The sequence below is a fragment of the Corylus avellana genome, chromosome 3 (genome assembly GCF_965113065.1).
Source record: "Corylus avellana chromosome 3, dhCorAvel1.hap1.2, whole genome shotgun sequence".
Lineage (NCBI taxonomy): Eukaryota > Viridiplantae > Streptophyta > Magnoliopsida > Fagales > Betulaceae > Corylus > Corylus avellana.
Window position 1 is genome coordinate 2457645 of NC_142492.1, and position 26319 is coordinate 2483963.

Sequence of the window (26319 nt, forward strand, 5' to 3'; positions counted from 1 at the left end):
ATAATTTATTCACGAAATTCAGGTAGAAAATAAGAGATTAAGTTGTGGAGTCTGAGTCCGAATAAATATGCCTCGCACCGTTTCTCTTATTTTCGGTCCAAATTCCATAAAATTTGGACAATGAATTTCAAAGAATCCCATCAAAAGGACAGTTTACGTGTATGTAATTGTAACCCAACAAACCAAAAAAAAAAGAACTATGAAAACGATGTGTTTTCTTAAACACATCATACACATGGTTTTTCAATTTGTCAAAGGAAGTCATCATCTCCATCGCTTTTGTACTTTTGCACATCGCGAGTCTCATTTGTGGCATGATTAGCGTGGCTAATTGTAGTGGTCTTTTCTCGGATTCTCTTTTTTTTTTTTTATTATTTTTTTTTATATGCTCATGCAAGGAGGAGAAAGAGAATTTAAATTAGTAATCTCTGTTTCATAAAGCGTGATCTCCAATTCATTGAGATACTTTTTTTTTTAATCAAAACGGGGGAGGGGGAAATTCTCGGATTCAATTGCTCAAATGGGTTTATGCTTTCACCCATTTATTATCTAACAATTAAAATAACAAAATTATTGATTTTATTTTATTTTTGTCTTCTTTAGCCAAACTTTACTTAAAACTCCATAACTACTACGCATTTTTAAAAAAACCTCCCCAAATTTAAAAAATTCTAAATTTCACCCCCATTAACTTTCATTTTAATGCAATGTATCACTTCCATCAAATTTTAAACGTTAAAAGTGATCAAATGCCCTTTATACCCCCCCTTATTTTTTTTGTAAAATTTAAAATTTACCCATAATTTCAAATTAAAAATTAAATAACAAAAACGACAAAATTGAAGGGTAATTTAATCTTTTTAGTCATTTCCATCAAGAGTTAACAACTGAATTTGACATAGAGAAATAAATTGAATCAAATTGAGAGTTTGATAGTCGAGAAGTTTCCCTTTTTCTTTTTTAAAAGACATTTTCAAATGGTGGAGTGCAAGGAAACATGTTCCACATGCCAATACCAACAAAAACAAAAAGGTGAAATATAAAATAAAACAAGGGTGACAAGGCCCCCGCTATTATTGCACTCCATCTCGTCTTTTTCTTAGGACTGGGATCCATCCTCTTTGGACTGGAGGGATCCACTCCTTGTTATTGCAGGGACATAATTGTCCCCAAAAAAATCCCCCCAGTCCGTTTCCAAATGCTTTTTCTTGACACCCCCAACACAACTGCTCCACATTTGTACTACAACTTCTGCTCAAATTCTCATATCCTCCTCCTCAGTTCAATGGCAGGAGCTCTTCTCCCCCTTAATGGCAGTGCTCTGCCGAGATCAACTGCTCGCCGGCCATGTCCATCACTCCCTCACAGGCCTATAGCGGTCACCATGTCCCAAAATCAATCCTACTGGGCCTCCATCAACGCTGAAATCGACGCCCATCTCAAGCAGGCCATTCCTCTACGGCCTCCACTTGAAGTCTTCGAGCCCATGCACCACCTGGCCTTCGCAGCCCCACAAAACAACGCCCCGGCCTTGTGTGTTGCGGCCTGCGAGCTCGTCGGCGGCCGCAGGGACCAAGCCACGGCAGCGGCGTCAGCACTCCACCTCATGTACGCGGCTTCCTTCGCCCACGAGCAGCTCCCACTAACAGACAGGCCCAGGCCCACGACCCAACACGCATACGGCCCAAACATAGAGCTTCTAATCCCAGATGGCATGACGCCATTTGGGTTCGAGTTGTTGGCTAAATCCGGCGACCCAGCCCAAAACAATTCTGGCCGTATTTTGCGCGTGACGATTGAGATCGCACGCACCATGGGCTCGCAAGGAATGGTGGATGGACAATACCACGAATTGGACCGCCCCCAATCTGACGACATCGGGTGGATTGAGCACATGTCCAAAAAAAAGGAAGGCGGGTTTTACGCGTGCGGCGCCGCATGTGGGGCAATACTAGGAGGGGGAAGTGAGGAGGAAATAGAGAAGCTAAGGAGGTTTGGGCTCTATGTGGGGATGATACAAGGAATGTTACATGGGGTTGGAAGAAAAGAGAAGGGTTTAGCAAAAGTGGTGGAAGAGCTAAGAAATTTGGCACTCAAGGAGTTGGAGGAATTCAAGGGAGGAAAGGTTGAGGCAATTGCTAGCTTTGTGTAAGGTTAATTAGGGGGCTTGAGGTTGGTGTTGATGTGAGGACATGGGGCAAGGCCTTGTAATATGTCAAAAACAAAACTTAGAATGTATTGTGAAATTTCTTGTCCTCAATGTTTTCTGCCTAGAATTTCTTGTGATTAGTGTGGCTTTCTTTGTTTTGTCCTAAGATCTCTTTCTTTCCCATTTTTGTGATCCCTATGAATCTTCCAAGGTACAGTCTTTAATAATAATGTCAGAACGTGCGTATAAAGGTCTCAAGATCCCACTTGTGTCGTAGTGTTGTGATCTTTTTTAATAATATTTTATTTTGTTATATTTAACAGTATGCATAATATTATAAGGAATAGTCTTGACTTCTTCCAGAACCCTCCTCCCAAAATATTTTAATTTTTTCTTAGCGTATTTGAGGTCTTTTTAAACCATATTACAATGACCCCTTCAAAAAATTTCAATATAATCTGGTCTCTTTAGATTTAATATTCTAGTTCCATCGTTGGACTATTACACCATTTAAAAATTTCAAATAACGTGGCAATATATTCAATTATGTATTTTACGAAGAAAACATGTGCTTGTAACAGTCATAGCACTCGTACAATTCTCTTACGGCTTTTGAGATATATCAGCATCTTGACTGGAGCTAAAAGTCGTAAGCATTTAATACTCTCAAATACCTTCCAATTCCACGTGGAGATGTGTCAAAAATCATAAGAGTTGTAAAAAAAAATTGCGGGTCTAGCAATTTTTTTGTCTTTTAATGAAAAATAGATGCAACCAAATGTTTTTTTTTTTTTTTTTTGACATGTCCCAAGAGATAGTTCAATCGGATGTGAACTACGATTCATGAAGCAGAGGTCACAAATGCATAATAACATTTAGTTCACAACCAAATGTTATTATGCATTTGTTTGCAAATGGTAACTGCCAAATCGCCAACGGACAAATTTTCTCACTAATTAAAGAGAATAAAATTTAGTAAGAAATGGCAATGACATTGGAAACTAAAGACAAATAAGATATAATTTAATTAATCACCCATAGAAGGTCAAGAATGGTGTACTAATTAAATTATTAAACTGTTAACAACATAATTAAAGGTGGTTTAAAGTTTTTTTAAAAAAAGTTGCTTTCTATCGTGGCTTCTCTAAAATATTCATTTTCGGTCTAATGATCACCATTAAATGGAAACTCATCTCACCATTTTTTTAATGGAAGAAAAATACAAATGAAGTTGGTGCCATGTCTCTTTCAAAACTTTCAATCTTTTTGTTGTTGATTGTACGTGGTTTCTGGGCTGTGACCAGGAGCTCAGATTGGCACCATGGCTAGACTGTTTACTAAGCCCAAGTCCAATCACAAAATGGAGTCTTTGAAGCAAAATCACGGAAAAATAGCGGTTTGAAGACATTATGTAAACGTGTTTTTAAAAGCGCACGATTTAAAGACGAAATCGTAATTTTAACAAACGTTTAATTATATTTTTATTAATTACATTTTGAAATTTGCTACTCTTCTTTTCAAATTGCACGGCGTTTTTTCAAATTGCACGTCGCAAATCCAGACGAACGGTAGTAATAATTTGGGTCAAGGCTTAAGTAAAGGGAAAGTACGTTTTGTTGAATTATTATAAGTGAAATATCTTATTTTATAATTTGATAATCACTAATCATCACTATTGTAGTTTTCATTCTACCTAACATATAAGGGTTTCACCATATGTTACCTCATGTACACGTCCATCCCATGGTCTTCACAAAATATCATGCTTTTTTCTTAGATTCTCATGCTTATTTACTCTTCCTTTCTTTCTCTCTCTCTCCCCCTCTTTCTTTCCCACTTTCTTGCACATAAAAAAATATTTAAAAAATAAAATAAAAAGTAGAATAAAGAATCTATTTGAGTGTATATAAAAAAAATAAGTAGTTAAAGTATAAATTTGTACTTTTTCAATAGCTATTTTGGCTACTCATGCTAGAAATGCTCTTACTGGTCACACTAAAAATAAAAAAATAAAAAAATAATAAAAAAGTTAAAGTAGTTACTATGCTGGACACAAAAAATAACTCATAATAGTCAGATTTTAGCTATTATAGAAAATTATTTGCATATTTTACTGGAGATGCTCTAACATCCCAGTTAATAATGCTTAAATACTTTATTCCCCCCCAAAAAAAACAATAATGTTCAGAGTATTTTATATATAAGATAATAGAGAGATAGAGATAGAGATAAAGATTGTGGATAAAGATTATATATAAAAATAAAAATAAAATAACATTTTAAAAAAAAACTAAAATATTGTAAATATTATTAGTATTAGGAATAGTTAGTAATTAACTTATACACGTGCAAAAAAAAAAAAAACGTAGAGAACAGAATTGAATATCCACTATATTTTATATTTTAGGAGTATTTTTGTCTTTTTTACTTTTTTAGGAATAAAAATAATCCTCCACTATAACTAACTAGATATTCTCCAGTTCAAAACTTTAAATGAACTTAGGAGGATCCTAATTCAAAATTTTAGTTATTAGACAAATTAATTTTTAAAAATACGTAAGTATTTGGGAAAGTAGTAAAGTTGTGATTCAACTTTTAAAATAATGTGTTTTAAAAACGTAATCTCGTAAATATTTTCACATTTTTAAATCGTAAATATTTTTTCTCAAATAAGATAATTTTTACAATTTATTTACCAAACACACTCTATCCAAAAGCCTATCAAGTTTTAAAATTTAAACGCAATCCCATCCTAAAACCTTTTTAAGAAATCCCAAACCTAAACTACCACGATTTTGATGGGTCTAAAAATCTGCCAAACCCATCAAACTACCACCATCACTAATACAACATGATTCAAAAGTTAAACTCAAAAGAGGGAGGGGTTTAACCTTGAATGAATCGGATTACGATGCCAATAACTTGATTTTCAATTGTTAGACTATATAATCCTGGTCAGATAAGCGTTCGAGTAATTCAAACAAATAATGAGCAAGTTAGGTCATACAAGGCAGCCCATTACATATGCAATTAACCGCCTTATTGCACGGATCTAAAATGTTGGTCTTTGACACGTAACGGATCTTGAAGTAACATTTGCACATTCCCTAACCAAATCCTATCTAAATTTTCTCTTCACAAAAAAAAAAAAAAAAAAACACACTTTTTGGGCAAAGGTGCCATGGGAATGGGGAAGGATCAATTGCCTTTTCACATTAGAATAAATTTTTCATACCCTAAACACAAAGCAGAAGACAACCTAAGAGTCTAAGACTAAAGGAACCACCACAAGCCTGTATGCTTTTAAAATCACAGAAATTGGAAATATAAATATAGCATGATGAATGCATGGCCATGGAGATCCCCCCTTTCTTCAGGGTGATTCAAGAAAACCAGTTTTTGTTAGAACAGCATTCCTGACTTTGCTAAGATCCCTCCCTTTGAGGGTTCTTCCAACACCTTCAAAAACAGAGAAGGAGGATATCTGACTTCTTGCAAGCCTTCTAGCAACCACTTCATGTGGGGGTAACTTGTAATTGTTGTCATCTTCATCACTGTCCTCACCCACATGCCCCCCATCATCATAATCATCATCATCATCACGATCAAGCCATGAAGAATTCTTGGAGGCCATCTTTGATTTCTGTCCAGAAATCTGTGACCAGTTTTGAATGTTGACAGGTGCTGATTGCTGAACAATTTTGGGTTCATGAGAGGAACTGTCACTGCAACTACTGCTACTTGTAGTAGCTCTTGGAATCATTCTTGTAGCACTTGGGAATGGCCTAGGAACAGAAACAGAGGATTCCTTGGATTTGTCAGCCATGGAGGAAGTTGAATTCCCTTCTGCTCTGTCTCTGAGAACAGCCCAAACATCTTCTTCCTCAAAGTCTCCATCTCTCAAGCATCTCCACAAACCACTGCTCTGCCTGACTAAACCATATCTATTCTCCATTGATGATTGATTTGCCTATAAACCCAAAAATCAAAATCAAAATCAAAATCAAAATCAATCATCTCAAAGTTGCTTGATTTACATATGGGTCTCCTCCATGTCCACAAAATTGTTTCACATAAACAAAACCAGGGAGACAGATTCAAAGATTACTTTAATGGGTAAGCTGCAAAAACCAAAAAGCAATTCGAATCTACCTTTCCTTGGATTGAGAATCTCCACAAGTCACAACCTTTCCCAGATTCTAAAGAGACATCTGCAACATGGGAAAGGAAAGTTAGTTCAAGGAAGACAATCAATTGCACGTCTATTTTCCTCCTTCCTAGTTTCTTATGTATTCTCGCTTTCTCCTCATTTTCTAGGATGTTTCTTCTTCTATAGTCATATTCGTGGTATCTTTACCTCAATGCGTTTGATGGGCGATTTTATGGAGAGCCAATAGACCCACAGAAAATGAAGTGCAGCACACAGGGCTTGAAAAAGAACAAGACAGCCCAGCCTTTTTGTCTCTTTAGAGATCTCCAATTTGGTGGGTCTTCAACTTCATGTATTTCACATTTGGTCCCTTTGGTAAGCCTAACTTTTGGAATCTAGAAAGGGCAGTGATTATGATACTTTTTTCACTCTCTCCCCTTTGAAATTTTGTTTGATTAGAAGAATCTAAATGTTGAGATGAGAAATCAACAGAAAAAAACGAAGGAGAAGGAGAAGAAGAAAATCAAATGGCAGAAAAAGGACATAAAAGATGTGAAACAACTCGGGTGACTTTTCTATCAGGAGATTTGAGAAAGATAATATGGGAGTTTTGATCGTCCGTATCCCATTTTATAATCACCTCCAAACGTGGGCTGTTTTGATAAAATAATAATAATATTTGCTTCCTTAGATTTGCTTTCCATTTTCTTTTGCTTCTGAGATTTGCTTTCCATTTTCTTTTCCCTTGTATTTATTTTAAAGCCTACTTGTGACTGCTACACAGATTTGGTTGCCAGGAGCATGAATTTGAAATTTCAGCAAACATTGTACTCTAAATTATATATTTGTAGGAAAATACTAAGTGTTCTTTTAATGTTCTCTTGGTGTCCTTTCAATTGTGATGTAACTTTTAAAATTACCGTTGAATTTGAGATTATCATTATTGACTTTTAATCTATTGGTGATTGTAACAGTCACATCACAGTTGGGTGGACATCAAGAGAACACTAAAAGAACACATAGAATTTCCCATATTTTTATTATCAGAAATGTTACACATATTTCACATTTTTTACTTTTTAACGTAACAGTAAAAATTGTCATTAGATGTTACATGTATTTTTATTTGTTATTTCATCTAATAATGATTTTCATTGCTACGTCATAGAGTAATTATTTACGTGGCACTTCTTATTAATTATTTGATTAATTACATTGGGTAAATTATGGCTTCTTTTTCTTCTTTTTTTTGGCTAAGTTTACATGTAGCCCAGCATTATTTTTAGGAAAAATTATTCAATCAAACCCTGACTTTTGAGACTTTATTAAATCATTCTATAAGTTTCTGTTTTTATCATCTAATATCAAATCATTTTCTATCCAATTACATATAATTTTTTTTTTAATTGACTCCATATAAAATTACAATGATGTCATTTTCCAAAAAAGAAATAAAAAATCAAGAGTGTCGCCCTCCTCCACCAGCCACCATTTTTTCCGGGGCGACTCCAACCCCTCTTTTAGATGTACGTGGTGGTTGCAAACGACCCTCTAATATTTTTTTATTTTTATGGACAATGGCATAATTATACTTTTATACGAACTCAGTAAGTAAAAAAAAAAAATTAACATAATTTTCGTAGAATTGAACCCAACGACTGATTTGATTTGATGATAATGACAAACTCATTAAATCGCTAAAGAATTTACTGAAATCACAAAACTTAGGTATTGATTTTCTTACTTCTACATTGAATTGTAAAACATCTATGTATAGTTAAAATATCTCCCTAGATGAATTTGGGACAGGATAGGATAGAAAAGATATCTATGTAGAAAGCACATTGAGTGTCACCATGTTTTTACCAAAACAGATAATTTAAAAAAAAAGAAGAGAAAAGAAAGCATATCTATGTAGTGTACTAAGAGCCTGTTTGGAATTGCGTTTGAGAAATAGAGTTTTTAAGTAAAAAAGAGTTTTTGGACAAAAACTTCATTTTTAAGCTTTTGCCAAAAATGTTTTTTTAGCTATTTTTAAGCTTTTTAGACCATTAAAAGCGTTTTGAATTTTTTTACCAAATGAATACTTTTTTCTTTAAACGGGCTTTTTGAGTATTAAAAGCACTTTTAGACTCTTCAAATATAATTCCAATCATGTCCTTAGATGAAATAAAAATGAATTTTTAATATCTTAATGGGAAAAGTTTAATGGGTTTGTAGGGCATGATCTCAGTGATGACAAAATTCTTCTGTTGAATGTAAAAATGATTAACTTTAAGACAAAAGCTGCTGATTGAAAAGGAATTCTTTCTTGGCAGTTCTTGTGTGACCCACGTGCAGTAATCAGAGCAGCCGCCATTCATCGTATTGGGCTATAATTTACAAAATGCAGAGAAAAAAACAGAGCAAATTTAAGGTTGGCACGACAAAACCAATCACATTTTTTTTTGCTGCTTCCACTAATTCACCCTCTTTTTTTCTTTCCTCTTTGATTACTTAAAAAAATAATTAAGCATGAGAATCTAATAAAATATTTTCCGGCTGATAAGGCTCTTACGAGAGAGGCGGCTGCGGGGCATGCAGTGGGGTCATGGTGCTTCCTGGGCTTCTGACCCCACTCGTTTGGCCGACACACACATGTTCTTATGCACACCACGTGCCAAAGTTGATAGTAAGTTAAAAAAAATAGATTAATAAAAGGAGTGGCTGAAGGGTGCTAAGCCGTGGCAGTCGGTTTGCGGTTGAATCACCTCTTTTGGATTATTCCGTCACTCTTTCGGTTAGAAAAGATGGTCTGGTTACTCTCAATGACCAACTAGGAGTAAGGTTGATAATTTGTGTTCGCACGTCGAGTTTAAATTGTATTGAGACATGCGTATAAAACTTTAATTAAATGGGGTTAGACTCCGTAACTATAATTTGAAATTTTGCATTGGGTTTACGAGTCTTGTCAAAAATCTTTAACTCTAAATGTCGATGCACGTCTATAAAATTAAATATATCAACCCTAATATAATTCATTTAATTGAACGAGTTAAACCCTATAACCGTAACACACTATGTTGTGATATGACTTATTTTTCCTCAAGTCATCGTGGGCCAGCTATATGTCTAATTCCTTTTAGTTTTTGGAGTTCTTGCCGACTTATAGTGCTCTACTCCTATGGTTTGGTTTTTCTTATATATATCAACTCTAATATAACTCATTTAATTGAAGGAGTTAAACCTTGTAACCGTAAAAGACTATGTTGTGATATGACTTATTTTTCCCCAAGTCATCGTGGGCCAACTATATGTCTAATTCCTTTTAGTGTTTGGAGTTCTTGCCGACTTATAGTGCTCTACTCCTATGGTTTGGTTTTTCTCGTTTTACTGGATTTCTAATCCTTCTTGGCCTAGGAGAAATTGAAACCTACTTTGTGACCAATAAAAGAAGATCATGCTGCATAGCCACAGTAGGGAGAGAAACTTAGTATCCGCACATCTCATTAGGGTTTTCTCATTTTGTTGTGGTTTATGACACTTAGAGAATAAGAGAGTTTTTTCGTCATTTTTTTTTTCTCTTTTGTATTTTTCTCGTGTAAGAGTGAGATCTGAGTGTATTAGGGCTTTGGGTTTTGAGTGGTTTTCTTCCTACTTCTCTGTACTCCATCTTTTGTTAATGAATTTCCTCCATGTCGTCTCCGCCAGTGAATGTAAGTTTGTTAAGTCGAACCACTTACATCTTAGTGTTGCGTGTGATTGATCTATTTTTCTATTATGTTCTTTTTTGCTTCTTTGGGATCATGTATTTTAATTTCGTGCACAACACATTAATTTCGTTTTGGGCTCTTATCGAATTTGTGGTTTGTATTGAAATTGACAACCCTAATTTGTAGGTGGTCAAATGATTCGAATCACCCCGTAGCCAAAGAGTTGGTTTAGACTTTAAAGCATGTTTGAGATTACGTTTGAGAAATAGAGCTTTTAAATCAAAAAGCGTTTTTTTGGCAAAAACTTCATTTTTAAGCTTTTACCAAAGTTTTTTTTTGGCTTTTTGGACCCTTAAAAACGCTTTCAATTATTTTTACCAAACGAATATTTTTTTATTCAAACTGACTTTTTGTGTGTTAAACGCACTTTTAGGTCATTTGAACGTAAACCCAAATAGACATTTAGTCGCCTCTAAACCAACCCCCTTGTATGTGGGGCCGCCACCAATAATTACTTCTTAGTCTTTCTCTTTATTTGCTGTCATAATAATATAGGATGTTCATTTGAAATGAAAGGTTAAGGTAAAGTGTACTGCAGCCGATGCAATCACCCATAAGCATTGCACCGAAATCTCAATCATCCGCTATTAGTGGGGCTAAAGTCTGAACTAGTAGAACAGCTTGCCTTTTCTTATTCTAATCTTTTAGCTTTTTGACTCAGCATTATACAAGTGATGAGAAACAGAATCAACGACAATGAAACAAAAGAAGCAAATAAAATAAACATAGGCAACCATGAAAGGAAAAAACAAGATAGCTTTGAAGTTATAAGTTTGTTTTCAAGCACACATTGACATTGTTAGTGTGAACAACTGGTAGCTGATGACTCAGAATCAGAAAGAGATCTCTTTGATTCAATATATATTTTTTTTATTGAGTTTTTCTGGACTAGATTTGTTCTTGAAAAGAGAACCTTTTGTTCCTGTCAATGGCCATTGATGAGACGGGCTAGATTCATGTCACTGAGGCTGAATCTTTCAACAGTGAACCGCTTTAGAGAGGCGGCCATTGCAGTGGTGTGTCTTCATATTATATGGCTGTCATTCCGCAGCACAGTTGCCCTTATGGGGGAACTCATGCCACCCATTATTTCCCTTCGTTGATAGTGGGTTTGAAGAACACCACCTTTTTTCCACTGTAATTTGTACCTTCTCAATCACCCACACTATTGTAATATGAAACAGAATCTCGATTTGGATCCGATCGAGTGCGATAGTATGCCTTTTTGCATTATAATAGTTATGCAGGAACATGGGCGGCCATTCCATTCCACCTATCTCGGTAAGTGCTTGAGCTCACTTGTTCGGGCTTTTCGAACACTCATGACTCATCTAAACAAATTGAACCCGTCTCAATTCTCACATACATGAGATTGTCTTATTACAGCGTTGTATTAGATCTCAATCACCTAGATATTGAGATAAAGCAAGCAAAATTTGCAAAGGATTGAAATTGCGTGCAGTATTGCAGAAGTACTAATCTAAATAATTTATTTTAAATGAACGACACAAATTTTATCATACCGTACATATTAAGAACATAAAACTTTCACTTTTCCACTCATCCCCCATCTTTATCGTAGCATTACCATTATCAATCTCCCACCACCACAGCTATTGAATGTGGTCGGCCATCCTTTGGCTAATTTGAAATGGTCGAACCACCACAATAGTTTACAATGGCCAAACCTCCCGACGGCTATACAGGGTGATTCGGTCACTCTCAAAGTAGATAAAGTGGTCATCCATTTATACATATATATACCCAACTAATCATCCATTTATATATATATATATATATATATAATGATTAGTTGGGTATATATATATATATATATATATATATATATATATACCCAACTAATCATTCCGTACATCTTGCATATAAAAAATTGTTGAGCACTAAGAATGCCGGGCGCAGAAGGTCGGCCAATAGGCCTCCAACAACGCATGGATTTCATCCTTGTGGCATATCTCCTCTGCCCTCTATGGTCCATAGTCAAGATAGATGGCCCTGTCCCCTGCCTCTTTTCTTAATGCATTGGATTTTGTAAATCTTTTGAAAAAAAGAAGGAAAAAGCCCCACATTTACATTTGTCAGTCTCTACTTCTTAATGGTTAAAGCTTCGAAGTGAGCTTTTAGGTCTGATTAAAAACCTTCTCTGTAAACATTTTCTTTTGCTATTGTAAAATATATTATTAAAGTTGAATATTGTTAAATCACCAATCATCCTCTAAAAGTTTAACTTGTTAAGTAATAGTGAATTTAATTATTTAACTAATGTTTTAATATTTTTCTCTTATATAAGTTCAAAACTCTCAATTGAAATAGGAAATAAACTGTGTGAAGTTAGGGTTCAAACTCCATATCTTTATAGCGCAAGTAAATCTGTGATGTTCATTTTGCAGGCCGATACCAAAAAGGTAAACATGAGACATAGATAGGACTATTCACCATAGAAGGTGAGTAAATTTGATTATTCAGATACTCAACAATCTGGCAAAAAGGATTTATCTTTCTGGAGAATCAGATAGCCTATTTCACCAAATGATTGCCCTAACAAGTCTTCTAAATGAATTAAAGCTTCCCATACTCTAAGAGTGTAAGCCCCATTAAGAATTTCCCTTGTCATTGTTCTAAACTTTCCATTTTTGGGATTTAAGAAGAAGGAAAAGAAAAACTATTTTGAACTCCATAATAGATTTATGCTGTTTATTTGACAAATGCATATATCAATCAATCAGCAGAAAAAGAATGAGGTGATACAATAAACAGAAGGCACCATGATGTAGAACAAAAATGCAACATCTTTTTGGCTTGATTCCCCATTCTAGATCTTAAAGTTTAGAACAACTCCTGATATCATTCCACGAGAAATGTCTATCAAAGTGATGATTTTTGTAAGTCACAAAACTCTCACCAAAAAGAATATTTGATACAAGATAGGAGGAATGTCAATCAATCAAGCTGTCTTAGTGCCTCAGCCCCAGCAACAATCTCCAATAACTCACCAGTAATTTTGGCCTGCCTCGCCCGATTATAAGCCATTGAAAGAGTCTTCTTCAACTCCACTGCATTATCTGAAGCATTACTCATTGCATTCATCCTTGCTGCAAGCTCACTCGCCAGCGATTCCTGCAATGCCCTCAAAATCTGACTATTCAAATAAAGAGGCATCATGGCATCAAGAATCTGAACTGGATCCTGCTCAAATTGCAAAAGTGGTGAGAGGGCCTCCCTCTTTGTCCTCACACTATCCCTCTCCACAACCAACTTCCCCTCCTTCGTCGTCAACCTAAAGAACTCATCCTCCATGGCATCAACACACTTCCCATTCACATCAGAAACAACTCCTCTTGGTGACAATGGAAGCAATGTATGAATCACTGGATCACTCTTAATCAACGACACAAACTTAGCATACACAAGCTCCACCTTATCAACCTCTTCGGTAACAAATAGCGAAAAGACATCATCAGCAATGGCCTGAGCATCTTTTGTGGTAGGGAAAGTCCCCCCTTCAATAAACCTGTCCACCAATGCATCATCCCTCCGCCTAAAATAGGAATTACCCTTCTTGCCAACACTGATCACAGTGAAATCCAATCCAAGATTCTTCAATTCGGCCATCCGGGTCTCGGCTTTTTTGATAATTAAATTGTTGAAACCGCCACAGAGACCGCGGTCGCCTGTTATAACCACAATGGCAACTTTTTTCACAGGCCTAACATTTGTTAAAGGAACATCTATATCCTCTACTTGAAGCTGCTCATTGATATTATATAACATTTCTACAAGGGCCTCCGAGAAGGGCCGGCCATTGATGACCGCCTCTTGAGCTCGTCGGATCCTTGCAGCCGAGACGAGCTTCATGGCTTCCGTGATTTTCTGGGTATTTTTTATAGTATCAATCCGCTCTCGTAGTTCACGGATACCACAATAAACTTGGGTCTTTTGCGAAGATTGAGAATGACTATGTGGGAGTGAGATATGGGGCAAACTGAGAAATGGGTTTTGGTGTGAACGAAAAGAAAGCAAAGAAATGTTAGAAATTGAAGATTTTGCAGAGACCCACATAGTTATATCAAAGAAAGCAACAGTTTTTGATGGGTTATATTAGTAAAGAGTTTGATTTAGTAGGTGTGGTTTCGGTCACTGCAAAACCAATGGGATGGGAAGGTTTTAGCAATTTAGATAGGGGTTTTTAGAAGATTAATTTTTGAGCTTTGAAGATTTTAGGTTTTTGAACTGTGTGGCTTTGTGAAGGAAATTTGAAGGGACTTACCTGAAGGAGATTTTGGAGGACTGGTTCTATGTTCTCCGGCAAGGTAAACCACCATTCTGTGTGTGTAGGGTCCGGTCAATCACTGGGACTGTTTGATTCCCGAGAAAATCGAGGGAGAACAATAAAGGAAAGAGGAACATATGTGGGCAAAACTACGCAAAAACTGATTTTACTTTGCACAGGCACTAATTTTTTTACTCAAGAGATTCGGTATAAAGAGAGAAGGGTAATGATAGACTGCACGTCGGGCATAAATTTTTTTTATTTTTAAATTAAAATAATAAAATAATAATAATAAAAAAAATTACGCTCGGCGTTGTTGATACACGCCCACGCAGTATATCATTACCCAAAGATAAATGAATAAGTTCTACTTCATCTTAGTATCCAGAGACGGAATTAGAAAGTGTTGTAAGAAGAGGATAAGGAATAAGCTTAGTAAAAAAAATAAAAAAGTCAAGGCATAAATTTATTTATTTATTATTATTTTTTTATCATCTAAAGTGGTTAGGTACATAATAGGGTATAAACTAGAAGAAAGAAAGACAAAAAAAAAAAAAATAAAGACCAAGATTGAAAATCACACAAAAAATGAGCAACAACCACGAGTCAAAAACAGAGTGAGTTTAAGCTGCGTTTAAGATAAAAAAACAAATTACTTTGCACCACTTTTGTGTTGCAAATTGCATTTTTTTAATTAATTTTTCGTTTGGATTATTAAATCAATATAGGAAAATCAAATCTTAATTGTGGACTTGTGCTTGTTTGGGGTTAGAATAGTAACGAGATGTACAACAAAATGCTCAAGAAATATAAAATTTAGTGGATAGAGCCAAATCTCAAATGGGTAACGAGCTTAATGGGTTATGGACAAAAATAAAGTTACTACAATTTTTAATGGGTAAAGACTAAAAGATTTGAAAATAAGTAATTAACTTTTAGATTTTAATGGGTATGACTCAAAAGATTTTTTGAGTAAAAGTAGTTGGGCCAAAATATTTCGTGGGTGGAGCCAAAATTTTTATTGGGTAAGGCCGAAAACATTTATAAGTAGGGCCAAAAGAATTGTGGGTAAGGGCCAATTTTTATTTTTTCTAGCTTGCATGGGTAAGGGCAAATATTTAAAAACTAAAATTTAACCTTTTTTTTTTTTTTTTTTTTCTCAAGAATTGAGGGGGGCGGGGCGTATGGCCTATACTGACCGCCACTCATTCCGTCACCGTTGGTATCCATCTCTTTAGTAAAATATTTGGTACCTCTAACATTTTTTAATAGAAAAAAGAAAATAGATAAATCGATTGCTTCGATGGAATCAAACTTTCAACTAACCATTTTTAGGAGATCAGCCTCCAATTTGCATAAGCGAAATTATGTGCAATCTTCCATTGATTAATTTCCCAGCCATACGGCATCTACATTATTTATAAAAGTAAATAAAACATAAAATAGAAATAAGCTGTGTTAAGTATGCCTAAGGCCACCATGGTGAAACTAAAGTAATTAGTAAGGTTTTAATGTTAAGAAGAATTAAGTAATATTAATTAAATGATTAAATCAATAATTTCTTATAAATTTAAGTTTTTGATATAATTTCTTATAACTATATTGACCACTTACTCCCGTGACATATTTCTGATATGAGATTTAACTTTCCTATGCTCTCAAATGTGTATACTCAACATGTTTTTCTAGATTTACACATATATGAGTTCACTTCATTTGTCAATAATTACATATTAATAGTATAAGAATAATCTATAGAATACTTAATCTATAGAATAATAAGTATAAGAATAATTTATAGATTAAATAATATGTAGAATACTTAATCTAAAATAAGAAAAAAAATATGCGATTTCTATAAGAATTATAGGGGGTGTTTATTTGAAAATATACGAATTTAAACCAAAATCACGATTTCACGTAGATAAAAAAAAATATTTTTTAAAATGTTTTACCAAACACATTTGCGATTTTAAAAACGTAATTTTTAAAATTGTACTTATTAAAACCGCAATCTCAAATAGACCCTTCATACTTTGTAAGAATTATTCGGTCTTTTCTATTGTGAGTTTTCTGTTGTTATAGAGGTGAATTATTTACTTTATTTTATAATTTTTATTTCATTTACATTGCTTTTACATAAAATGAAGAGTATATATTCCAAACAAAAAATACTTTAAAATGGGACATTTTATCTAATATATTCTGAAAATGTAATCGTCCATCTTCACTTGTTTTTCTAAGAAAATTGACATCTTGGGAAGTCTTTGAGTGAGACCATAATATGAATTTGGACCCATTGTGATATATCAACTACTTATTTTTAATAACACATTTTCAATGTGGGACTTAACCTTTCTATACTTAGACATGATACTTAACAATCTCTCCCTCTCGTATAAATAGATCAATACATCGTAATACTACCCCTCGAATAGAAGCTTTATCAAACTTATTAGTCATCTCTAGGACCATTTTGTGTGCATTTTGTGTGCATTATGTGTGCTATGCACCTTCTTTAATGCTTCAACTACGAAAGGGACTCACTATTCATGCATGTACACAATCTCTACATTAACTGTGAAAGGAACAACGATAATTCACCATACCGTATATAACTATTTGAACCAGATAACAATATAACATGTTAGGACACTATTCAAACAAAAAACATAAATATATGGGTTTATGTTAACTATACTGTTATGACATTGTTGAGTCTAACAGTCTCCAATTGGAGTGATTTACACATTTTTCGAGATGTCCTTGATCTCACTCCGATGCTTAAGTTAGTTATTTTGAAAAAAGCCTGCGCAGTACCCAATATTTCAATCTAGGGTTTATACTTGGTATAAGGGCCTATTTATAAGCTAGGATTAGGTCTTCTACTTCAACTTGCTCTAAAAGCGCTGAGAGTTATGACTCATTATTCTTTTGGTGAGCTAGTATTGGTCTTGAAGCCCATGATGTATCTGGTGGGCTAATAGAGTGCAATTATTCCCAACATATACTATATTAACTACTTACTCCTGAGACACATTTATGATGTGAGATTTAACTTTTCTATGCTCTCAAACATGTATACTCAACATGTTCTTTTAGATTTGCACTTTTATAAGTTCACTTCACTTGTCAATAATCACATATTAATTGCGTAAAAACTTTTTGTAAAACCTTATGTCCATAGTCAAAAGACATAACTTGGATCAAAAGTTAGTTATTTAGAATGTTATCATATTTCCAAAAGCCACAATTCTTATACAATAAGTTTTTTTAATGCATGAACCAATAAATAGGCTAAAAATATTTTTATTTCAAAGGAATCAAGCTATTCGATGGCGATGACGACTAGATGTTTAATCCCAATAAATAGCGATGATGACTAGAGGTTTAAACCCAATAAATTGTTTTTGTATTAAACTTACAAATAAGAAAGCTTTTAGAGTGGGAGACAATCAATGGCCGAGAAATGTCTGGGAAAACTTATAGTGTTGATGATGGAGTTTATTATTCTCATAGTACTTGCAGTGCAAGCAAGTGACCTTACCCCTCCCTCTCTTTGTACCTCTTCACGTCCCATCCGCCTTCCTCATGGGTCTCAACCTTCAGATGGTCATGATAAAGAGCCATTGTCTTATTGCCTCGAAACCAGATTTGAACATTGCACAACAACACATGATTATGGAACCCGAGGGTCTGCGAAGTGTATTACATACTATTTCTTCCAGTGCTTGTATAGTATTCGAAAAGAACTTGAGGTTGAAATTTATGATCTTGCTAAAGGGTGCATAGAGGAATGCATTCCAAAATCAAAACTTCTTGACGACTTTGTTGGGATTTGTTTATTCGACTGCTTTGAAAAGAAAATCAAGAAGAAAAAAGAGGAGAATTAAGAAGAATTGAGATGTCGTTTATATGTATGCGTTTAAGTTTTTATCAGATTTACTAAAAGAAGACTTTACATACTTTTATGTATTTTCACGACAGCAATAAAAGGTTCATTATGGTTATTTATTCTTATTTTCCCCAACATTAGGATTTGTTCCCACACTCGTTGTAAAAAAGAAAAAAAAAGAAAAAGGTAGCTATTGGTTTATTTTGTAGTTGTCTATGTTGTTTGGCCATTATTTATTGATCAACTTGTTATGTCATGGCTTCTTTATTTTATGGAGCCCAATATTGCTCAAATCTTTACTTTCTCCAAATAGGTAAAAGACTTGTGAGGACCCTGTTAGAGGTTTGGTATGTTTATCAAAATAATATGGATCTTAAATTTATCAATTACAACAACAAATTCCTAAATGTAAACAAGACAACTCTTATTTATGGAGGTTCTTGAAAAATTGAAGAGCATATGAGGGACTAGGATTCCTTATAATTTTTTTAAAATTGTAGATTCTTAAATTATGCAGTTTTGATCATTTTTAGGCGTCGAAACGCTTGAAAAATGCCACATATTGAAAATTGAGTATATTTTCATCAACTTCTTGCTCTCTATGTTGTAAAAAGGTTTTACGCCAAAAATTGTCTTTTAATTTTATGAATACGAAACGTCTTTATAAAATTGCGAAAAAAAAATCATTTTAAAAGAAAAATTCCTTTTAGTTACCTCAATTAACACGCCACATTTTTTAATAGGTTTTTTAAGCGTTTCAATACGTAAAAATTGCATAAATTACGTAATTTGAGAATTTACAATTTTAAATAAATTATAGAGGTCCTAATTTACATAGAAGACAAACTAACAAGTACGTGCAAAACACAATTATGGTTTCAACTCAAACAAGAACTTGAAAACACATCATTGTACCATGTCTCAGCCTCTTCTTGTATGTCTTCGTCTAAGGCTCAAGGCATTATACCCTTCATTGATGCCAATATTCCAAAGGAACTGGATCTTTTTCCGTTCAAATTAGAGTGGAATTGATTCTTGTAAACAATTTTTTGGACAAAAATGTCCTCTCTTTTACAAGAATTAGATCTCTATCTTATTCCAGGGGTCGTTTTGGATCTACAAAATTTTTTTTCTTTCTTCTTTCTTATTTAAGTAGGAAAATGTGGGCGAATAGGAGAGCCCTTCTCTCACTTTCTTGATATTATTTTTTGCCCCTCCTTTGGGGCAAGGAATAATAAAGGATCCCTACCCTATCCTTTAGAGCTGCCTTTACCTCAATATTAAAGCTTTTAATTTTTTTTTAAAAATGTTTTAAAAAATACAATTTTCTTAAAAAATTTAGTAAACCATTTAATTTTCAAAACCCAAAATACAAGACACTTTTTTAAAAAGCAAACTTTAAAACAGTTTTTAAAAAACAAATTGTAGTTTCTAGCTATTCCTCAAATAAAAGGGGGAGGAAAGTGATTTTTAGAAAGTGTAAACTGGATTGAGATTTCTTAAGATTTTTTAAAATATGAGATCAAATTTGAAAATTTGAGTCCTCCATTTAAACAAATAAAAAAATTTTTGTGTGTTAACTAGACAAATAATTTTAATTTTCAGCATGCCAAACACACTTACTTAGTAACATAGAAAAAAAAAAGAAAAAAAAAAAAAAAGGAGATTCTGTGCATTTTTCCCTTCTTAAAACATAAAACACTTCAATAAATTACCAACGTCTAGAAAGTAAATTTTATATTTTTCACGAAACATGATCCTTTTCAATTCATTTGAATTAGATTAATGTTTTTATCTTTTCACTTTTTGAGTAAAAAAAATATTCATCTAATATGGATATTTTCCAATGGAAATAGATCTTAATTCATATTTCACATGTTTCAGACAACCAATTAAGCAAACAATATTTACCAAAAAAAAAAAAAAAAAAACCAAACGAAACCCAGGTCTTTCTAGTTCCTATAACCCTGCAAACGACACAATCGTGCACAGAGAGAGAGAGAGAGTTTTGGTCTCCATTTTCACCGTTTGATTGCCATTTTTGGAAGAGGAAGATGATAGTAATAGTGGGTCCCATTTGAATCTTAACAATCAGAGATGTCGAAGCTATTTGCGAGGATTGCTGGGTACTTCAGGAGCCGGACCCTGGCGGGGGTGGACAAAACAGGGAACAAGTACTTCACCAGAAAGGAAGAGATTGATGGTGTCAGTAAGTGGGACTCAATCTCATACCTTTATTTGATATTGTAATGTTTTAGGATTTGGGTTTTTATATTCACTATGTATCTGCACTTTTGCATCAAGGTTTGTGCTCGAATTTTGCATTGATTCTTTGTGGATTGGACTGTGTTGTGTTGTATCTTTGTATTTGTCAATTGGGTTGTCGTTGTATTGAATTAATGCGTCATGGGTTTTCTTTTCCTTGTATTTGCAAGAATGCAAGCATTAAAATAATACGTTTTGGAGGTGAAATGAGGTCTAGCTTATATATTATGATGTGTGCTATTAGCATGAAATATATGTGGCTGTATCTATAATTCATGTGCGTTTATTATCATAACATGAAACTTACCCTGCTATGAGTAAATCTAATGCTGTATATTCATTGATGTGCTAGTGAAAGAGAAAAGGTGGGTGGTATTCAGAGGAGAGGAGGAGCCTACTTCCGTTCCAGGTAATTAGTTTAGGCAAGATACTTCTTCGTTAAAGTTCCAAATTCTTGGTTATTGCTTGCTTAAAACATTATCACTAACTATTTATCGAGGTATTGTCTTGGTTTGATCAGTTTGGGTAGAACATCTGCTCACAATTTCTATTTGAGTAGATGGACATCTAGTAGATTTTTATTGTGAAATAGGTGCCAAAAAAAGCTCACTTCTGTTTCTATACTCAATGATTTGCTGATTTGCTTTTTGCAGTTGAATGGATATGTTGGCTGAATGGGCAGCGCAAAAGAGCTCCAACACCTGAGGTAAACTAGAAACTGTTTCTCTTAAAATTTCCTATTGAACCCCGTCGCCCATTGGTTCGTAAGCAATGCCATGTCTTTTAAGATCACATGACATTTTTTTTTTTATCAGTAATTTCATTATAATTAATTAAGCGCAAAGGGGCGTAACCCTAGTACACAATGAGAATACAAGAGAACCCCTAATATGAGGAAAAATAAGAAATCTTAGGACACAATTTGGTATTATATGTCCTTTTTTTAAAAAAAAAAATGAAAAAAGAAAAAAGAAAACAATAAGAAACATTCTCTCTCTCTCTCTCTCTCTCTCTCTCTCCTGGCTTGAATTTCCAGCTTATGAAACCTTTTCTTTTTAAAAATTTGTTTGCTAGTTGACTGAAATTATCACTGACTGCATTCATTTCTTTTGATGAAATCGATGATCTTGGCATAAGCTGTTAAGCTTGTTCGCCCCTCACTAAAATTATTTTTATGCTCCTATGTGGCCACAACAGTCAAAAAGAATGGGCTCATGGAACCTTGAATTCGATAGTGTAGAAGTTTCTTAGATTGACCAGGCTGTAGGATTTTCTTTCTATGAAGGAATTGATCGCATCATCTTTCTACAGTTTGGTTTAACATTGTTAGGTGTTTTCTGAATTTTGATTAATTTGTTGACCGGTGAATCTTGTCCAATTTAATATAATTGAACATTTGGTTTGATCAAATATTTCTTAATGGCAAGTGGAAAACTGGCTGATATTTCTTTTTAATGTTCTGCTCCTCTAATTCTGCCTTGGAGGAAAATAAGAATGCTTAGTCATTGCCATAGAATATTGCACCCAATTTTTGGTCCATCCAAAAAGTTTATAGTGATGAGTAATTTGTAACTTGGATGTCCTTGGTGTAGTAGACACTTGTTTCTATGGAATTAGCTCTTGCTTCAAGAGACATTTGTTTAGTAATGCTACATCTTAGTTGAGATTTCTGTTGTCTTCAGGAAATGATGGAGCTGGAAGCTAGGCGTGAGCAAATTCGGCAGAATGTTGCTCGTATGGGTTACTTCTTACTGTCACTTGAATATTAATGAATATTGGTCCTATTTTTGTATGGTAGAAGAAATGATAACTTCATAGATATTAAAACCCAAAGATTTTTTGTGTGTGTGTGTGTTTAAAGAGGACACTCATATGAATTTGTTTTGGGTTTATGATTGTGATACCATAGGATTCAAATGTGGTAGAAATTTTAAAACTGGTCTGCTTTGTGAATGACAGTGCTATATACATAGAAGGCATATATAATGAAGACTGAACCAGTTATTTTTTATTTTTTTAATGTGTTTCTGATTTTCTCTATAAGTTGACATCAATTTAATGACTATAATATTGTCAAAGGGTTTAGTGCAGAATTGGTATCAAGATCTTTTAAGTTAAACTTCTTTATATCACTTTTCAGCATAGTACAGAGACCTTAACAACGTTCTTTTTATTTAACAAAGTTCTCAAGAAAGAAGAGGAGGAAAGGAGAGCCAAAGAAGGGAATGCACGCAAAACCAGCAGCACCGGTCAGCTGTTTACCAGCAGGGTTTCTTGGTAGTTGCATTACAATATTTATCAATAACTGATAATTATACTTTATCTGTCCAGGTAAAGTTGGAGGTCCAGACTTGAAAAGTTTTATTCAGCAGTTTCCAGCCGCATCAGAAGGTATTGTAATCCTTCACAAAACTATTGCATAAAGTGAACATTTTTCAATTAATGCCACCGAGGATTTTGTAAATGTCACTGGGTCAAATTGATCAAAGCTTCAATGTAATCTCAACTCACAAGCTTTTTTTATTGCTTTTTTTTTTTTTTTTTTTTTTCTTTTTTCCTTCCTATGTTCTGTAAATTAAGTGATCTGGTCAAGTTGTAGACATATTCTGAAATATGAAAGATTGTCACAATGATGGACTCTCAAGTGAAGATACATGCCCCACAAAAAAAAAAATGGACGCAATGTCGTTCACAATTGCATTTGTGTGCTTTGTAGTTCAACATTCAGAATAATGTTACAACTGTCCCTGAAGCATGTATGAAGGCTTTTTTTATTAGTACGAAATAGGAAATGCTAGATAACACCTTCAGCCGACAGATTCTGGGCAATTGTTATGTTTGTTGATAGAGTCGCCAATAAATGTGTACTGTGACGTTTTGTACCATTTGCTCAATAGCATGTAAAATTTTACAAGTTGTCACATCATGTCCATGTGGTTCAGATCAGATAACAGTGCCATACAGATCTGCATTGTTGAGCTGAATTCCGTATTCTTTCTTTATTTATTTATTTATTTTTATTTCTATATGGTTATATAACAATATACCCGTTTGGTTTGTCAAAACACATATTGTCTTTTATGCAAATGTCACTGTCTTCTTCTTTTTTGGCAAATACGAGAGTAGCCAAACATGAAGCATCGACCAAGACCTAAAACCATACAAACCAATGAACTAGATTGATTCAAAGAGTCGAACATCCTTAAAATTTTTTAAATGGACTGGACTTTGTTAGGCCACAGTGGTAGGATTGTCTTATAAGATTTTTTTTTAATGATTTTATTTATCACTAGGTTCCAAATCATATATCTAAGTTAAGCTTCTATCTGAGCTTGGGATTCCATTTTATCGTTGTAATTGGCATAAAACGTTAAGGCCTATCTCCTTTCTCTGGCGTTCCTCGAACCTCTTCTTTTTTCCCTAACAGAAAATGGATTCTTAATTGTACTGTTTATCTTTTTTTTGTTGTTGTTGTTGTTGTTGTTGTTGTTGTTGTTTCAAAGTAGAATGTAATTTATGCTTTTGGTGCTCATAATGTTTCCATTATGGTGGTTGTTTTTAAAGGTGACAAAGTTGAGGAAGCTCCTGCTGCAGTGCATGGCGTGAGGTGGGTGTGCCCATATTTCTATTTATACTATACTAAGATAAAATGATAAAAAGCTGCTACTTGTTGAGCCTGATAGAATCTAATGGTATGCAGTGAGTTGACTCATTGTTTACGCAATTTCTCAATTTCTTTGACTCATTTTCCTTCTGATTTATGGTTTCTACTTAAATGGTTTACACCCTAACTTGGTTGGAACATTTATATTTCCCACATGGTCTGGCCAAAAATTTATTCCTTATTTTCATCTTGTTATATTATACTCAATTTTACAGACAATGTTTCAAAGCAAATTCTCATATCATTTGTTAGAAATGGAATTTTATTTTATTTTATCTATGTCCAGTATATAAGTTACGGGAGCTCGACTTCTGTAACCCATATGTCATATCATATATTTCAATTTCAGGAACTCCAAAGAGAGAGCGGCAGAGAAAGCAGAACCAGTCACAGAGTAAGTTCACCTCTGCATTTAGGCATGCATGGTACAGCCAAGAGTCCAAGACCTTAGAGACATGAGATAACAATGAGATGGAAATGTTGTCAATGCCCTTGTTCTGTCAATCAAAAGCCAACTTACACAACATAGAACTTAATGCTACTTCTTTATCTACAATGACTTCATTAGCCATGTCATGTATCAAAAAGAAAAAATAAGAGGGGGGAGGGGTCAGCCAGAGGAAAAGAAAGCAAAAGCGATTCCTGCAGTAGTATTAACCGGCAACAAGTTCCTGATGAATTTTAATGTTTCTACATGTTAAACTTATTCTCAGGTGTACAGAGCCAACAGGATCTGGCCAGACGTTTCGGCCAGGGACATGGCAACCACCAACATGAAAAGGGGCTCACCAACACTAATCTGCATGGTCTAAGCCATTTCCCTGGTTTCCTTTGCCAACTTCGATGACCTTATTCAACTCACTCTGATAAAACTCAGCATAGATTCATGGATGGAGCCGGGCGCGGACCCACTTGTAAGTGTGAGTCCCAAATTTTTTTGAAAACCCCTTAAAAAGTATGCATTTAGTTTTCTTTGGTTTTGCTCCCCCACTTGAAAGTAGCTTCTTTTAGTTTTGCCTTCAGCGTGTTTTGAATGCTATGTGCTTATAGCCTTATAGGTTCACCCCCATAGCACATATCCTGGTTCGGTGGTTCCGCCCGAGGATGGAGCTAATGTTGTAGCGCACTGCACAATATGTTATTTGAATCAGTTTTCTCTGGACTTTTTGGTTTTTTCCCTTGCATGTGAATTCTTCTGGTCCAATTTTCCCACTGAAATTATAGCTTAGTGAGATTTGTTTTATTGATAAGTTACACACTCATTATTCTTGTACCGTGATCACACATTCTATCTATTACAGCAACAGAGAGGCTATTTGAACTGAAATACATTTGCCTATTCAATTCTTTCTGCACTGGTATTAGAGAATTCTTGCTATAAATTATTCATACATCTTTTTTCTGAAAAGAAAAGAAAAAAGAAGGCTATATTCCGGATGACATGCTAACATACTCTCTTCTTGTTTTCTGATTTCAGACTGAATTTCTCACTTTTTCTCAAATACAAAGAAAACACTCTTCTCAAAAATACATACCAACACTTTTCAAAACATAAAATACTTTTTATAATACTTTTCACATCTTCTTTGTAGGAATATTTTGAAGAAAAAAGAAGAAGGTGTTTTAACTTTTGTAGAGGTAGGATCTAACTTATTATTTAAAAAAATAAATAAAAATTAGAGTGGTCATGTGGTCACCCTTAGTAGGCCCCTGGCCTATTGTTGTGGCCGTGTAGCCATCGTTGTCTTGATCAGATGGTCCGGCAGCCACCCTAACCAGTTCAAGGTGGCTTTTTAGTCATCCCTATTTCATCACCGCATCTTTTTGAGGTTTCTCATAATAAGTTGGTGTACCTCAAAGAAAAATTTTCTTAAATGTGAACCCCACTCAATAATACATTTTTATTATTTTTTTTAAAAAATTTTATGTTACATCAAAACATTTGTTTAAATTAAAAAAAATAATAAAAATTAAACACTTATCCAATTACACTAATTTTTGTACTCGAAGTTTTTCCATTTTCTTTGATGGCTAGAATCAAACAACAAATACTCAAAGGGTGTTTGAAATTTTTTATGGAATTGACCAAAAAAAAGAAAAGAAAAGTCAAAGAGGTCCGTATCAAACAACATGACAATATACAAATGACATTATTG

The 26319-nt window shown here is 34.2% G+C and overlaps 4 protein-coding genes across 9 annotated transcripts; 2 read left to right on the forward strand and 2 right to left on the reverse strand.

Moving 5' to 3' along the window:
- The first annotated feature begins 1081 nt into the window (after nucleotides 1–1081).
- On the forward strand, nucleotides 1082–2464 carry LOC132175662 (heterodimeric geranylgeranyl pyrophosphate synthase small subunit 2, chloroplastic). Its single transcript, XM_059587676.2, has one exon. It carries the CDS (start codon nucleotides 1199–1201, stop codon nucleotides 2150–2152), a length of 954 nt encoding a protein of 317 aa, XP_059443659.2. The 5' UTR covers nucleotides 1082–1198; the 3' UTR covers nucleotides 2153–2464.
- Nucleotides 2465–5333: 2869 nt separating this feature from the next.
- Nucleotides 5334–6601, reverse strand: LOC132175560 (uncharacterized). Of its 2 annotated transcripts, XM_088514773.1 has the most exons (3): nucleotides 6507–6601; nucleotides 6302–6360; nucleotides 5334–6119 (listed from the first exon to the last, which is right to left on the reverse strand). In XM_088514773.1, the coding sequence occupies exon 3, from the start codon at nucleotides 6102–6104 to the stop codon at nucleotides 5523–5525; it is 582 nt and encodes a 193-aa protein (XP_088370899.1). In that variant the 5' UTR covers nucleotides 6105–6119; nucleotides 6302–6360; nucleotides 6507–6601; the 3' UTR covers nucleotides 5334–5522. The 2 variants fall into 2 exon arrangements, with proteins under 2 accessions (XP_088370899.1, XP_059443517.1); XM_059587534.2 differs by lacking the exon at nucleotides 6507–6601 and having other exon boundaries at nucleotides 6302–6499.
- A 6239-nt stretch (nucleotides 6602–12840) lies between these two features.
- LOC132175038 (ATP synthase gamma chain 1, chloroplastic) lies at nucleotides 12841–14523 on the reverse strand. 3 transcript variants are annotated; one of them, XM_059586841.2, is made up of 2 exons: nucleotides 14337–14523; nucleotides 12841–13740 (listed from the first exon to the last, which is right to left on the reverse strand). In XM_059586841.2, the coding sequence occupies exons 1-2, from the start codon at nucleotides 14389–14391 to the stop codon at nucleotides 13010–13012; spliced, it is 786 nt and encodes a 261-aa protein (XP_059442824.1). In that variant the 5' UTR covers nucleotides 14392–14523; the 3' UTR covers nucleotides 12841–13009. The 3 variants fall into 3 exon arrangements, with proteins under 3 accessions (XP_059442824.1, XP_059442823.1, XP_059442822.1); XM_059586840.2 differs by having other exon boundaries at nucleotides 12841–14051; XM_059586839.2 differs by having other exon boundaries at nucleotides 12841–14523.
- A 5641-nt stretch (nucleotides 14524–20164) lies between these two features.
- On the forward strand, nucleotides 20165–25514 carry LOC132174949 (NADH:ubiquinone oxidoreductase, 17.2kDa subunit). Of its 3 annotated transcripts, none has more exons than XR_009439380.2 (10): nucleotides 20165–20443; nucleotides 20852–20908; nucleotides 21153–21205; nucleotides 22182–22233; nucleotides 22683–22748; nucleotides 22831–22890; nucleotides 24064–24106; nucleotides 24513–24557; nucleotides 24877–25083; nucleotides 25214–25514. XR_009439380.2 is itself a non-coding variant. In XM_059586714.2 (9 exons), the coding sequence occupies exons 1-9, from the start codon at nucleotides 20332–20334 to the stop codon at nucleotides 24938–24940; spliced, it is 552 nt and encodes a 183-aa protein (XP_059442697.1). In that variant the 5' UTR covers nucleotides 20165–20331; the 3' UTR covers nucleotides 24941–25514. The 3 variants fall into 3 exon arrangements, 1 of the variants encoding a protein (XP_059442697.1); XR_009439381.2 differs by having other exon boundaries at nucleotides 24877–25077; XM_059586714.2 differs by having other exon boundaries at nucleotides 24877–25514.
- The last annotated feature ends 805 nt before the right edge of the window (nucleotides 25515–26319 follow it).